Source organism: Ranitomeya variabilis, chromosome 2 (genome assembly GCF_051348905.1).
Source record: "Ranitomeya variabilis isolate aRanVar5 chromosome 2, aRanVar5.hap1, whole genome shotgun sequence".
NCBI classification, from domain to species: domain Eukaryota; kingdom Metazoa; phylum Chordata; class Amphibia; order Anura; family Dendrobatidae; genus Ranitomeya; species Ranitomeya variabilis.
Genome location: NC_135233.1, coordinates 627,955,580 through 627,970,617, shown reverse-complemented (window position 1 = coordinate 627,970,617; position 15,038 = coordinate 627,955,580). Strand labels below are relative to the sequence as shown.

Here is a 15,038-nt window from a genome sequence, read left to right as displayed (position 1 = left end):
TCAGCTTTTATATGCTCTCATGTAATCAAGGAATTCCAGCCAGCGTCCTTCATTCAGACTCCAGCCAAAGCAAAGTGGACCTCCTGAAACACGGGGTGATACTGAAAGAGGTACCCCAGCTTGGTAGACCCCGTTACATGGGGTATCTGCGTACTCAGGACAAATTGGACAACAACTTTTGGGGTCCAATTTCAACTGTTACCCTTGGAAAAATACAAAACTGGGGGCTAAAAAATAATTTTTGTGGATTTTTTTTTTTTCACGTTTCTGCGTTATAATCTGTAGTGAAACACTTGGGGGTTCAAAGCTCTCACAACACATCTAGATGAGTTCCTTAGGGGGTCTACTTTGCAAAATGTTGTCACTTATGGGGAGTTTCAATGTTTAGGCACATTAGGGGCTCTCCAAACGCAACATGGCGTCCCATCTCAATTCCTGTCAATTTTGCATTGAAAAGTCAAACGGCACTCCTTCCCTTCCGAGCTCTCCCATGCACCCAAACAGTGGTTTTCCCCCACATATGGGGTATCAGCGTACTCAGGACAAATTGTACAACAACTTTTATGGTCCAATTTCTTCTCTTACCCTTGGGAAAATTAAAAATTGGGGGCGAAAAGATCATTTTTGTGAAAAAATATGATTTTTTATTTTTACGGCTCTGCATTATGAACTTCTGTGAAGCACTTGGTGGGTCAAAGTGCTCACCACACATCTAGATAAGTTCCTTAGGGGGTGTACTTTCCAAAATGGTGTCCCTTATGGGGGTTTCAATATTTAGGCACATCAGTGGCTCTCCAAACGCAACATGGCATGCCATCTCAATTCCTGTCAATTTTGCATTGAAAAGTCAAATGGCGCTCCTTCGCTTCCGAGCTCTGCCATGCACCCAAACAGTGGTTTACCCCACATATGGGGTATCGGCGTACTCAGGACAAATTGTGCAACAACTTTTCCATTTTCTCCTGTTACCCTTGGTAAAATAAAACAAATTGGAGCTGAAGTAAATTTTTTGTGAAAAAAAGTTAAATGTTCATTTTTATTTAAACATTCCTAAAATTCCTGTGAAACACCTGAAGGGTTAATAAACTTCTTGAATGTGGTTTTGAGCACCATGAGGGGTGCAGTTTTTAGAATGGTGTCACACTTGGGTATTTTCTATCATATAGACCCCTCAAAATGACTTCAAATGAGATGTGGTCCCTAAAAAAAAAAAGGTGTTGTAAAAATGAGAAATTGCTGGTCAAGTTTTAACCCTTATAACTCCCTAACAAAAAAAAATGTTGGTTCCAAAATTGTGCTGATGTAATGTAGACATGTGGGAAATGTTACTTGTTAAGTATTTTGTGTGACATATCTCTGTGATTTAATTGCATAAAAATGAAAATTTGGAAAATTGCGAAATTTTCTACATTTTTGCCAAATTTCCATTTTTTTAACAAATAAACGCAGGTAATATCAAAGAAATTTTACCACTATCATGAAGTACAATATGTCACGAGAAAACATTGTCAGAATCATTAGGATCCGTTGAAGCGTTCCAGAGTTATCTATATATAATTGTCTAAGGGTTTTTCTGTCTGTCCTGGAAATCCCGCGTCTTTGATTGGTCGAGGCCGCCTGGGCCTCGACCAATCAGTGACGGGCACAGTATCGACATAGAAATCCTGCGTCTCTGATTGGTCGAAGCCGCCAGGCCTCGACCAATCAGCGACGGGCACAGTATCGACGTAGAAGTCATAATGGTTGCCATGGCGACGATGATGTCATAAAGGTTGCCTTGACCAATCAACGACGGGCACAGTCTGCCGCAAATTCTGGAATCATCATTGTCCATATACTACGGGGACATGCATATTCTAGAATACCCGATGCGTTAGAATCGGGCCACAATCTAGTAACCTCATAAATGTACAGTGGTCAGAATTGTAAAAATTGGCCTGGTCATTAACGTGCAAACCACCCTTGGGGGTAAAGGGGTTAAGATAAAACGTCCAGACTGGGCCAAGAAATATCTTAAGACTGACTTTTCAAAGGTTTTTTGGACTGATGAAATGAGTGACTCTTGATGGGCCAGAGGCTGGATCAGTAAAGGGCAGAGAGCTCCACTCCGACTCAGACGCCAGCAGGGTGGAGGTGGGCTACTGGTATGGGCTAGTATCACCAAAGATTAACTTGTGGGATCTTTTCGGGTTGAGGATGGAGTGAAGCTCAACTCCCAGACCTACTGCCAGTTTCTGGAAGACAACTTCTTCAAGCAGTGGTACAGGAAGAAGTCGGTATCGTTCAAGAAAAACTTGATTTTTATGCAGGACAGTGCTCCATCACATGCCTTCAACTACTCCACAGCGTGACTGGCCAGTAAAGGTCTCAAAGAAGAAAAAATAATGACATGGCCCCCTTGTTCACCAGATTTGAACCCCATAGAGAACCTGTGGTCCCTCATAAAATGTGAGATCTACTGGGAGGGAAAACAGTACACCTCTCGGAACAGTGTCTGGGAGGCTGTGGTGGCTGCTGCACGCAATGTGGATCATAAACAGATCAAGCAACTGACAGAATCTATGGATGGAAGGCTGTTGAGTGTCATCATAAAGAAAGGGGGCTATATTGGTCACTCATTTTGGGGGGCTTTGTTTTTGCATGTCAGAAATGTTTATTTCTTAAATTTGTGCAGTTATATTGGTTTAACTGGTGAAAATAAACAAGTGAGATGGGAATATATTTGGTTTTAATTAAGTTGCCTAATAATTTTGCACAATAAGGCTGTGTGCACACGTTCCGGATTTTTTGCGTTTTTTCGCTATAAAAACTATAAAAACGCGATAAAACCACAAAAAAATGCATCCATTAAGCATCCTATTAATAGAATGCAATCCGCAATTTTTGTGCACGTGTTTTTGTTTTGCGGATTTCCCACTATTTAATACATTGGTAAGCTCCGGTAAACAACACGAAAATTCCACACAAAAATTGCACAAAAACGCAAGAAAAATGCGCAAAAAACGCATGCGGATTTCCTGCAGAAAAAGTGCGGTTTTGTTCAGGAAATTTCTGCAAAGAATCCTGACGTGTGCACATAGCCTTATAGTTACCTGCACAAACAGATATCGTCCTAAGATAGCCAAATCTAAAACAAACCCACTCCAACTTCCAAAAATATTAAGCTTTGATATTTATGAGTTTTTGGGGTTGATTGAGAACATTGTTGTTGATCAATAATAAAAATAATCCTCTAAAATACAACTTGCCTAATAATTCTGCATACAGTGTAGAAGAGATCTGCATGGCGGAATGGGCCAACATAGTACTAACATTGTGTGCTAACCTTGTGAAGACTTAGGGTACCGTCACACAGTGCCATTTTCATCGCTACGACGGTACGATCCGTGACGTTCTAGCGATATCGTTACGATATCGCAGTGTCTGACACGCAGCAGCGATCAGGGACCCTGCTGAGAATCGTACGTTGTAGCAGATCGTTTGGAACTTTCTTTCGTCGCTTGATCACCCGCTGACATCGCTGGATCGTTGTGTGTGACACCGATCCAGCGATGTGTTCGCTTGTAACCAGGGTAAACATCGGGTAACTAAGCGCAGGGCCGCGCTTAGTAACCCGATGTTTACCCTGGTTACCAGCGTAAACGTAAAAAAAACAAACAGTACATACTCACATTCCGGTGTCTGTCCTCCGGCGTCTCAGCTTCTCTGCACTGTGAGCGCCTGCCGGCCGGAAAGCGAGCACAGCGGTGACGTCTGACATCACCGCTGTGCTTTCCGGCTATGGTGCTTACACAGTGGAGAGAAGCAGAACGCCGGGGGACAGACACCGGAATGTAAGTATGTACTGTTTGTTTTTTTTACGTTTACGCTGGTAACCAGGGTAAACATCGGGTTACTAAGCGCGGCCCTGCGCTTAGTAACCCGATGTTTACCCTGGTTACTCGGGGACTTCGGCATCGCTCCAGCGCCGTGATTGCAAAGTGTGACCGCAGTCTACGACGCTGGAGCGATAATCATACGACGCTGTGACGTCACGGATCGTGCCATCGTAGCGATGAAAATGGCACTGTGTGACGGTACCCTTACAGAAAACATTTGACCTCTGTCATTGCCAATAAAGAATAGATAACAAAATACTGAGATGAACTTTTGTTAATGACCAAATAAACGAGTAGAAGAAAGGTAAATGGCACTCCCCAGGTTAGTTTTCAAACTTTATTGGGACATCTTCCACTGGAGAATGGGGATAGGGGTGTAGGAATGACAACAGCCGTTCCGCGCAAATACGCTTCTATGGGTCACACTTTTTGTTAATGACCAAATACTTATTTTCCACCATAATTTGAAAAATAAATCTTGCCAAATCAGGCAAGGTGATTTTCTGGATCTGTTTTCTCATGTTGACTCTCATAGTTGTGGTCTACCTATGATGTAAATTACAGGCCTCTCTCATCTTTTTAAGTGGGAGAACTTGCACAATTGGTGGCTGACTAAATACTTTTTCCTCACTGTAGATTACATAATCTAACAATGCAGGTTGGCCTCATTCACATCTCTCTGAGCTCTGGATGCTGGTTGAAGGCCAGTTGTGAACTATATAAAGAGACTTCTGGTCGGGGTGACTCTACAGATCATCTTAGGGGACTACGGACCCAGCTGGAAGAACACAGGACTGCTTCTTTGATGATCACTGAAACCCCAAAGAATCCCTGTTGGGACAATCGAGTCACCTGGGCATATACCTCACTGCTCTTGGTTTGCCTCCTAAGCTTGTCATTACCCCCTCACTGTGGGAGCCCGCTAATAGCTGGCAGCCACTGGTGGGGGTATTCGACTCTGGAAGCAGCTCTATTTGCGGTGAGCCAGCAGAAGGGTGAGACTGTAATTTGCACCATCTGGGGTATTTTGCTGGGACTGTTTTGTATGCAATTGTGTGTTGGTGGTTAAATTATTTCCACATTGTTTACCCTCACTCTGTGTTGTCTGCGTAGAGTTCTGCCCACGGGGAGAGAGCAGTTTTTCTAAAGAAGGACGAGAGCACCCACTGACCCCTGTGTCTTCATAAGCTCATGTGAACATACCAGTAGAACCTACCATAGAGTGCTACTGGGCTGTAAAAACCTACAAGACTGAAATGAGAGCAGAAAACAGAGTTCTCAAGACAAGCCTTACATTGGAACTGTTTTAGTCAGATTCAAGTTGTAGGGACTTGTCTTGTATGCTATACTGCAATCATGGGTACTTAGAATTGTCAATTCTCAGCTTCATACACCATATAGAATGTTTTTATTCCCATAACATGTGTAAAAGCTTATATGGCAGGTTTGTATTATGTACAGTATGTGCTGCAGCATGAATGATGTTATGGCGGTGCTCATCTTTTACCCATTGATCTGACACATGGGGAAAGCCTCATGATGTAGTAATTAAACTGACAGGTTGGTCTTTTGTTCATATTTTTGTTGTTTTTCCAAATGCCATTAGAATATACGCTGTTGCAAAACAAAAAAAAAAGAAACTTAAAAAAGCAGAGATCCTAGTAACTGTATGCCCTTAATTACATGCAGCGTTCTGCTCTCTAGGCTTATGGTGTTATCACTGGTGTTTGGCACTGCATTTATTTGTTCCACATTTACAGGTCCCACAATTACACTAAATTGTGAAATAACACAGTTGCTGTTATTTTTATTATTTTTTAAATGAGTTCTTGGCAATGAGTACATTTCTAATTGAAACAAGAGCAAGTGAATTTGCGCCTGCTCTAGTGCTTTGGCTAGATCAATTTGCCAGCTCAGTTTCAGATCCCTTCTGAAATGATCTTTGCATTATGGGATGTGGCGTGCAGAAGCCTCCATCGCCTTTTATGTTGCTATCAGCAGGTTCATTAATGGCTTTATAACTGCAAATAGCAGCTTTGTATTGCTGAGTGGGAGTAATGTGTGTTTGTTAAGAGACACATTAAAAAAGCATAAGATGGTGGGAAAAATAATAGTGTGCGCCTTTCTACCTACCCTACTCTTGAAGGGGAAATAATATACTAAACAACAATGTTTCCTTTATTTTAGGTTAATAAAAACAAGAAGTGGCGAGAGCTGTCAACAAATCTGAATGTTGGCACTTCCAGCAGTGCTGCAAGCTCCCTGAAAAAGCAGTATATACAGTATCTGTTTGCCTTTGAATGCAAGATCGAAAGAGGAGAGGAGCCTCCTCCAGAGATCTTCAATCCCGGAGAGTCCAAGAAGCAGCCGAAGATTCATCCCCCATCTCCTGGTAAGTGGAGGGATTTACACTGACATTACTTGTAACTACTTGGTTAGTACATTAGGGTAGCAATATGGCAAAGTACAATAATGGAAATCTGCCGGATGCATTGAGGTTTATACGTATTTCCTGCTGCTACTGGTCTTTCATTTAGATTTTTTTTATATTAAAACAGAGAAATGTGTCGCACAAAATAGTTAATAAATAACATTTCCCACATGTCCACTTTACATCAACACAATTTTGGAACCCAAATTTTTTTTTTGTTAGGAAGTTATAAGGGTTAAAATTTAAACAGCCATTTCTCATTTTTACAACACCATTTTTTTTAGGGACCACCTCACATTTGAAGTCACTTTGAGGGGTCTATAAGATAGAAAATGCCCCAAAATGACAACATTCTAAAAACTGCACCCCTCAAGGCGCTTAAAACCACATTCAAGATGTTTATTAACCCTTCAGGTGCTTCACAGGAATTGTTTGAATGTTTCAAAAATTTAACATTTAACTTTTTTTCACCAAAAATTTAATTCAGACCAAATTTTTTTAATTTTATCAAGGGTAACAGGAGAAATTGGACTGCAAAAGTTGCGCAATTTGTCCTGAGTACGCTGATACCCAGTATGTGCAGATAAACTACTGTTTGGGCGCACGGCAGAGCTCGGAAGGGAAGGAGCGCTGTTTTACTTTTTCAACGCAAAATTGACTGCAATTGAGATCGGACGCCATGTTGTGTTTGGAGAGCCCCTGATGTGCCTAAAAGGTGGAAACCCCCCACAAGTGACACCATTTTGGAAACTAGACCCCCTAAGGAACTTATCTAGATGTGTGGTGAGCACTTTGATCTCCCAAGTGCTTCACAGAAGTTTATAACGTAGATAATAAATAAAAATTCATATTTTTTTTCACAAAAATGATCTTTTTGTCCCCAATTTTTTATTTTCCCAAGGGCAACATAAGAAATTGGACCCAAAAATCCACTGTTTGTGTGTATGGCAGTGCTCAGAAGGGAAGGAGCGTCAGATTTTACTGTTATGGTTTGCAGGTGCCATGACCCACTGGGAAAGACCATGAGGTGCCAAAACAGCAGAACCCCCCATAAGTGACCACATTTTATGAACTACACCTCTGAATGAATTCATCTAGGGGTACAGTGATCATATTGACACCATGGGTGTGTCACAGAATTTTATACCATTGGGCAGTGAGGACAAAATAACTACATTTTTACCACCAAAATTTTGTTTTAGCCAAAGATTTTACATTTTCACACAAGAAGTGGGTAAAAACGGCAATAAAATTTGTCCACAATTTCTACTGAATGTGGCAATACCCCATACGTGGCTGTGTACAGTGTTCCTTAGCCATGCGGAGACACTCGGGAGGAGCGGAGTGCTATTTGCCTATTCAAGTGAATGGGTCTGTGCACGTCAGTGTGTTTCCACAGACCATGTGTCCGTGGGCAAAACATGCTGACTTCCATTTTTTTATGTCAGCACGGGCCATAAAACGTCCGGCACACGTGCATACACATAACACACATAGATGTTATTCATGTGACAAGCATTGGCGCTGGGGAATAAGAGTTAAAGTAAGCGCTGACGACCGGCGCGAGCAGGGAAGAATGATGAGAGTTACATATAAGTAATAAAAGAGACAACAGGCGGCGGCTGATGGGACTATTACTTCCATCAGCCTACCCCTGCCTCTGCTTATAACAGCGACAGCAGGAGCAAATGGGAGTATTCATCTGCCGCTCCTGCACTTTAAATAAATACGGTAATTAAAAAAAAAAGTGTGGGTTCCCCCCTATTTTTGATAACCAGCCAGACAAAACTCTCAGCTGTCAGCTTCAGCAAGGTTGAATATCAACAATAGAGGGGTCCCCACGCCATATTTTTTTTAATTATTTAAATAAAGAAAGAAGGAAAAAACGATGTCCCCCCCCCATTTTTGACAACCAGCCTTTCTAAAGCTCACAGCTGGGGGCTGGTATTCTCAGGTTGGTAAGGGGCCATGGATATTGACCCCCCCAGTCTAAAAATAGCAGCCCGCAGCTGACCAGAAAAGGAGCATCTATTAGGTGCGCCAATTCTGTCTCTTTGCCTGGCTCTTCCCACTTGCACTGTAGCGGTGGCAAGTGGGGCAATAGTTGTGAGGTTGATGTCACCGGTGATATCAAGCCCACGGCTTAGTAAAGAAGAAGCATCTATAAGACACCTATCCATTACTAATCCTATAGTTGTATGGTAAATAAAGACTCAGCAAGAATAGAATTTTTTATCTGAAATAAAAACAAAATGCAGTTTAACATTTTTATTATTACTCCTAATCCAAGCAAAGCCCTCGATCTCCTGTAATAAAAGTAAAATAATAAAACAACAATGTACCACACCTGTCCGTTGTGTTTCACGTCGTAATCCATGTCTGGGGAATATACAGTTTTCAACCTGGACGGTGTCAAGATGTGACTGTACCAGCGGAAAACCACTGGTGAATGAGCTGCTTGGGAGCGGAGATTCAATGACCGGGGCAGGGCCGGCTCCAGGTTTATGAGGGCCCCGGGCGAAAGAGTCTCAGTGGGTTCCCCTCTTTAACACATACCACGATTCATGATGCACAGATACAGCAGAGAAATATACCACAGCCAAGTAGCATATAACACAGCCCACGTAGCATATAACACAGCCCATGTAGCATATAGCACAGGCCACGTAGTATATAGTACAGCCACATAGTATATAACACAGCCCATGTAGCATATAGCACAGTCATGTAGCATATAGCACAGGCCACATATTATATAGCACAGCCATGTAGTATATAACACAGCCCATGTAGCATATAGCACAGCCACGTAGCATATAACACAGTAACATAGCATATAGCACAGCCACGTAGCATATAGCACAGCCACGTAGCATATAGCACAGCCACGTAGCATATAGCACAGCCACGTAGCATATAGCACAGCCACATAGCATACAGCACAGGCCACTCAGTGTATAACGCAGCTCACGCAGTATATAGCACAGCCCACATAGTATATAACACAGCCCACATAGTATATAACACAGGCCACATAGTATATAACACAGGCAGCCAACGTAGTATATAACACAGGCAGCCCACATAGTACATAGCACAGCCAGCCATGTAGTATATAGTCTACAAGTCCTGTCCCAGCATCATTCAGATGCCATACTGTAGGTCTGTCTGTGTAGTGTAGGACTAAAAGTCCCAGGCAGGCTGCATCCCCCTGCAATGCTTGGGACCAGGAACTTGAAAGGAAGCCAGTCACACTGCTTCACTTTCACCATCACGTCACTCACCAGTCACGACTTACCTTCGCCCCGACCTTTGTGGACACAGGATGCACGTGCATGCACACTGATGACTGCTGCTCGCTGCTGCGCTGGACCTGGACAGTGGACCTGGGTCCCGGACCGTGTCGCGACGATCTGTTTGTGAGCTCTTCTTAGGATGACGAGCTCCTCACTCTCACCCGGAAGTGACGACCGCCGGCCCGGAAGTGACTCTTCTATCCCCATGGTGAGTATTGCTGCAGTCCCAGAGAGCTCTGTGTGCCGCCTCCTGCTGCCGGTAATCATATGTCAGCTCCAGCTCCACCTCCGAGTCCTGGCTGGAGTAACACACAGCACACTAGCACAGGGAGGGAGGGTCGGGATGTAGTCCGGCTTCGGGGGGCCCCCAGGAGCGCATGATGCGCATCAGTGTCGGCATAAGTGTCTTACCGTTATGGCCCCCCGTCTCGCCATGGCCCCGGCACTTGCCCGGGTGCTGAAGCCGGCCCTGACCGGGGGTGACGTCATACACTGTGTTCCAAATTATTATGCAAATAATATTTCCTCCTATTTTCTCTAAATTACCTATCTGAATTGCAGTCATTGTTATTTTCCAGTCATCTACTATTCTAGTGTAATTGCAATGTTTTGGAACAAACTGCCTATGAAAAAGTATCTTTTTAAAAAAAAATAAACACTCAAAATGCATGTTCCAAATTATTATGCACAGCAGAGTTTTCAACCTTTTTTTTATTTTGAACCAAAAAATGGTCAATTGTGAAGTTCTAAGCATTATCAGCTTATTACAAAATGAAATCAAACAGTTTTCAAGTGAAAACTTTATTCTAGGTGATGTTACATTTGCACACAGGACCCCTTGTTGGAAAGAAGCTTCTGAACTCTCTCGTCCATTGAATTTGTCAGTTTTTGGATGGTTTCTGCTTCAATTGTTTTGCATGTGGACAGAATACCCTCCCAGAGCTGTTGCTTAGATGTGAACTGCCTCCTGCCATCATAGACACTCCTTTTGATGATGCTCCAGAGGTTCTCAATGGGGTTGAGGTCAGGGGAAGATGGTGGCCACACCATAAGTTTGTCCTCTTTTATGCCCATAGCAGCCAGAGATTCAGATGTGTTTTTTGCAGCATGAGACGGTGCATTATCATGCAAGAAAATGATCATGGTGGTCATCAAGCGTTGCACAGCACTCATCAGTGAACAAAACAGTTTGGAAATCAGTCTTCATGTATCGTTTGGCCCACTGGAGCCTTTTCTGCTTGTGTGCAGTGGATAGAGGTGGTCGACAGGATGGCTTACGCACAGCTGCAAACCTCTGAAGGACCCTGCATCTTGTTGTTCTGTGGACGTTGGAGGCACCAGCAGCTTCAAAAACTTGTCTGCTGCTATGACAAGGCATTTTTGCAGCTGCTCTTTTAACCTTACGCAATTGCCTGTTGGAAAGAGTCCTCAATTTTTCCTTATCAGCACGCACACGTGTGTGCTGGGAATCAGCTATATACTTCTTGATTGTGCGATGATCACGATGAAGTGTCTTGACAATGTTGATTGTAGTCATGCCTTGACCTAAATACTCCTCAATTTGTTGCTTCTCAGCAGCCGACACATCCTTTTTCTTTCCCATTTTGGCAAAAAAATGTAGGCTGCTTAATAATGTGGAACAGCCTTCTTAAGTAGTCTTGCCTTTATTTGGACACGCCTGCCAAACTAATTTGCACAGGTATCTGCAATTGCTTTCAGTGATATAAAGAGCCCTGACACACATCACCATCAATGAGTTTAAATGACAAACAAAAAAATTCTAACGTTATCACTCCTAAACTCTTTGTGCATAATAATTTGGAACACAGTGTAGAGGTTACTTCTTGTCACTCCAGCGTTCCATTCATCCTCTCTGGGGCTGCCGAGCGCTGCATTCTTCTTTTTCGTCAGCCCCATAGAGAATGAATAAACTGGCGGTTGGGAGTCTGACCTGCTGTGCTATCTTATAATGAAGATAAAAGTTTCCCATAACTCTGCCATAAGGGATAACAATTCCCCCATCTCCTGAAAGGTGCAGATACCTGCTAATAAGCAAGTTATCACCTTTTCTACAGATAGTTGATAATTTGTTTTAAGTGGACAACCCCTTTAAGTTAACAATTCTTTAAATGAATTTCTAGCCAAAAGTGGAAAAATAAGTTTATATCAAAACCAACTGCCTCATGACACTTCCACTAATTGCAAGATGAAAGTGTTAAAATTCTTAAACAAGATTACCTAACCTAAATGCTATAATCACATCTGTTGTTGCCCTACAGCCCTTTGCAGATTCATCTGACAATTTAGTAATTTTGTGTATCTGGTCTTCCTGAAGTTCTCTCAATGTTATCTACTGAGAGAAAAAAGGATCAAGTTGTTTTTTGTTTTTTTTAATACCCCTGAGTAAAGGAGGCAGTGGCGGTAACTGGGGGCCATTTGTCTGTGTCTTCACTTGAAGTGAACATGCACCATTGTCCAATGATGAGTCTGTTTTGTGTATGGTGGAATTGAATGACCGTTATGGCTATGGCCAGATTTACTATTGCATGAGCTAACTTACCTCTTTACCATTGCTGCCGACTCATAGAAGTTTTCTGACATTTAAATAAAAGGCTTTTTATCCAGCAGTACTTTCTTGTCTAAGGGCTCAGCCAGCAGTAACGGTCATTATCATTCATGTGAATGGAGTTCACGACACCTACCACCTCTATGGATACGAATAGCATTGGTTTTGGTGAAAACATTTTTTTTATCCTGGACAACTCTGTTAAGCAACATGTTGCGTACGCTTGCGGTCGGCTGTACGTCAAAACAATGCATGGGGACTCATCCGCAGACAAACCGCATGTCCCTGTGTACCCAATGTTAAAGATAGGTACGCAGTACGCATGCGCAGCTGTGCGGATATGAAGGGAAAATGTACGCAGCCCTACGCAGGGCTGCCGAACGCAAATGTGTATTTAGCCTAAGTGAATGGGCATCTTAATAAACTGCAAACGACTTGCTGCTTCCCTCTTACTTAGGCTACATTCACACATCAGTGTGCTCTTTGTTTTTCTTTCGTGGACAGCACATAGAGGTACCAGTTCCAGAGAACTTGAAGAATCATTCCACCAGGGCCATGGCAGCTTCCTGGGCTAAGGTAGAGGTGTCAATTGAAAAGATATGCAAGGCAGCGACATGGTCCATTATCGACTTAATTTGTCTTCTCCTGATGATCTGTCCTTTGGGAGAATGGTGTTACAAGTGGTGATCCCTCCCTAAGGTGCTTTGGTCTATATTAATCTCTCAGGTGGTGCTTTCACGGGAGAAGTGGAAAAAATCTTAGTTACTCACCGGTAACGGGATTTTATATAGTTCATGACATTCCCTCCTCTTTTTATCAATAGTTAGGGTACCGTCTCACAGTGGCACTTTTGTCGCTACGACGGTACGATCCGTGACGTTCCAGCGATATCCATACGATATCGCTGTGTCTGACACGCAGCAGCGATCAGGGACCCTGCTGAGAATCGTACGTCGTAGCAGATCGTTTGGAACTTTATTTCGTCGCTGGATCTCCCGCTGTCATCGCTGGATTGGTGTGTGTGACACCGATCCAGCGATGCGTTCGCTTGTAACCAGGGTAAACATCGGGTTACTAAGGGCAGGGCCGCGCTTAGTAACCCGATGTTTACCCTGGTTACCATCGTAAATGTAAAAAAAAAAAAAAACGTACATACTCACATTCCGGTGTCCGTCAGGTCCCTAGCCGTCTGACGTCACCGCTGTGCTCTTTCACTTTATGGCCGGCACTCAGTCAGTGCGGGAAGCAGACGGCTAGGGACCTGACGGACACCGGAATGTGAGTATGTACGGGTTTTTTTTTTTTACATTTACGATGGTAACCAGGGTAAACATCGGGTTACTAAGCACGGCCCTGCGCTTAGTAACCCGATGTTTACCCTGGTTACCCGGGGACTTCGGCATCGTTGGTCGCTGGAGAGCTGTCTGTGTGACAGCTCCCCAGCGACCACACAACGACTTACCAACGATCACGGCCAGGTCGTATCGCTGGTCGTGATCGTTGGTAAATCGTTTTGTGTAACGGTACCCTTAGTCTGCACTTTAAGGGTGTTTAAGAAAGAATGTTTACACTGTGTTCCAAATTATTATGCAAATAATCTTTCCTCATATTTTCTCTAAATTACCTATCTGAATTGCAGTCTTTGTTATTTTCCAGTCATCTACTATTCTAGTATAATTGCAATGTTTTGGAACAAACTGCCTATGAAAACAGAATCTTTTTAAAAAAAATAAACACTCAAAATGCATGTTCCAAATTATTATGCACAGCAGAGTTTTCAACCTTTTTTTTTTATTTTGAACAAAAAAATGGTCAATTGTGAAGTTTTAAGCATTATCAGCTTATTACAAAATGAAATCAAACATTTTTCAAGTGAAAACTTTATTCTAGGTGATGTTACAATTGCACATAGGGCCCTTTGTTCGAAAGAAGCTTATGAACTCTCTCGTCCATTGAATTTGTCAGTTTTTGAATAGTTTCTGCTTCAATTGTTTTGCATGTGGACAGAATACCCTCCCAGAGCTGTTGCTTAGATGTGAACTGCCTCCCGCCATCATAGACACTCCTTTTGATGATGCTCCAGAGGTTCTCAATGGGGTTGAGGTCAGGGGAAGATGGTGGCCACACCATAAGTTTGTCCTCTTTTATGCCCATAGCAGCCAGAGATGCAGATGTGTTTTTTGCAGCATGAGACGGTGCATTATCATGCCTGAAAATGATCTTGCTGCGGAAAGCACGGTTCTTCCTCTTGAACCATGGCAGAAAGTGTTGTTTTAGAAGCGCCACATAGATTATGGAGTTCATATTTACCCATTCAGGGATCATAAAGGGGCCGACAATCTCTCTGCCCATTATTCCAGCCCAAAAAATTACTCCACCTCCTCCTTGTTGGCGCCTTAGCCGTGTTTTCATGGGGTGTCCATCAACCAGCCATCCTCCACTCCATCCATCTGGACCATCGAGCGTTGCACGGTACTCATCGGTGAACAAAACAGTTTGGAAGTAGTCTCATGTATCGTTTGGCCCACTGGAGCCGTTTCTGCTTGTGTGCAGTAGATAGAGGTGGTCGACAGGATGGCTTACGCACAGCTGCAAACCTCTGAAGGACCCTGCATCTTGTTGTTCTGGGGACGTTGGAGGCACCAGCAGCTTCAAAAACTTGTCTGCTGCTATGACAAGGAATTTTTGCAGCTGCTCTTTTAACCTTACGCAATTGCCTGTTGGAAAGAGTCCTCAATTTTTCCTTTTCAGCACACACACACGTGTGTGCTGGGAATCAGCAACATACTTCTTGATTGTGCGATGATCACGATGAAGTGTCTTGGCAATGTTGATTGTAGTCATGCCTTGACTTAAATACTCCACAA

The 15,038-nt window shown here is 43.1% G+C and overlaps 1 protein-coding gene across 14 annotated transcripts in view; it reads left to right on the top strand.

The window, feature by feature from the left end:
• The window catches only part of ARID1B (AT-rich interaction domain 1B), a 1,358,614-nt gene that overhangs the window by 940,356 nt on the left and 403,220 nt on the right, over positions 1 to 15,038 (top strand). For all 14 annotated transcript variants that reach the window (XR_013221738.1, XM_077289055.1, XM_077289047.1 and 11 more), the window contains one exon: positions 6,066 to 6,270. Coding sequence is in view for 13 of the 14 variants with exons in the window: in XM_077289055.1 (XP_077145170.1) it covers positions 6,066 to 6,270 (205 nt within the window). In the remaining variant the exon portion in view is untranslated. The remainder of the gene's footprint in view (positions 1 to 6,065; positions 6,271 to 15,038) is intronic.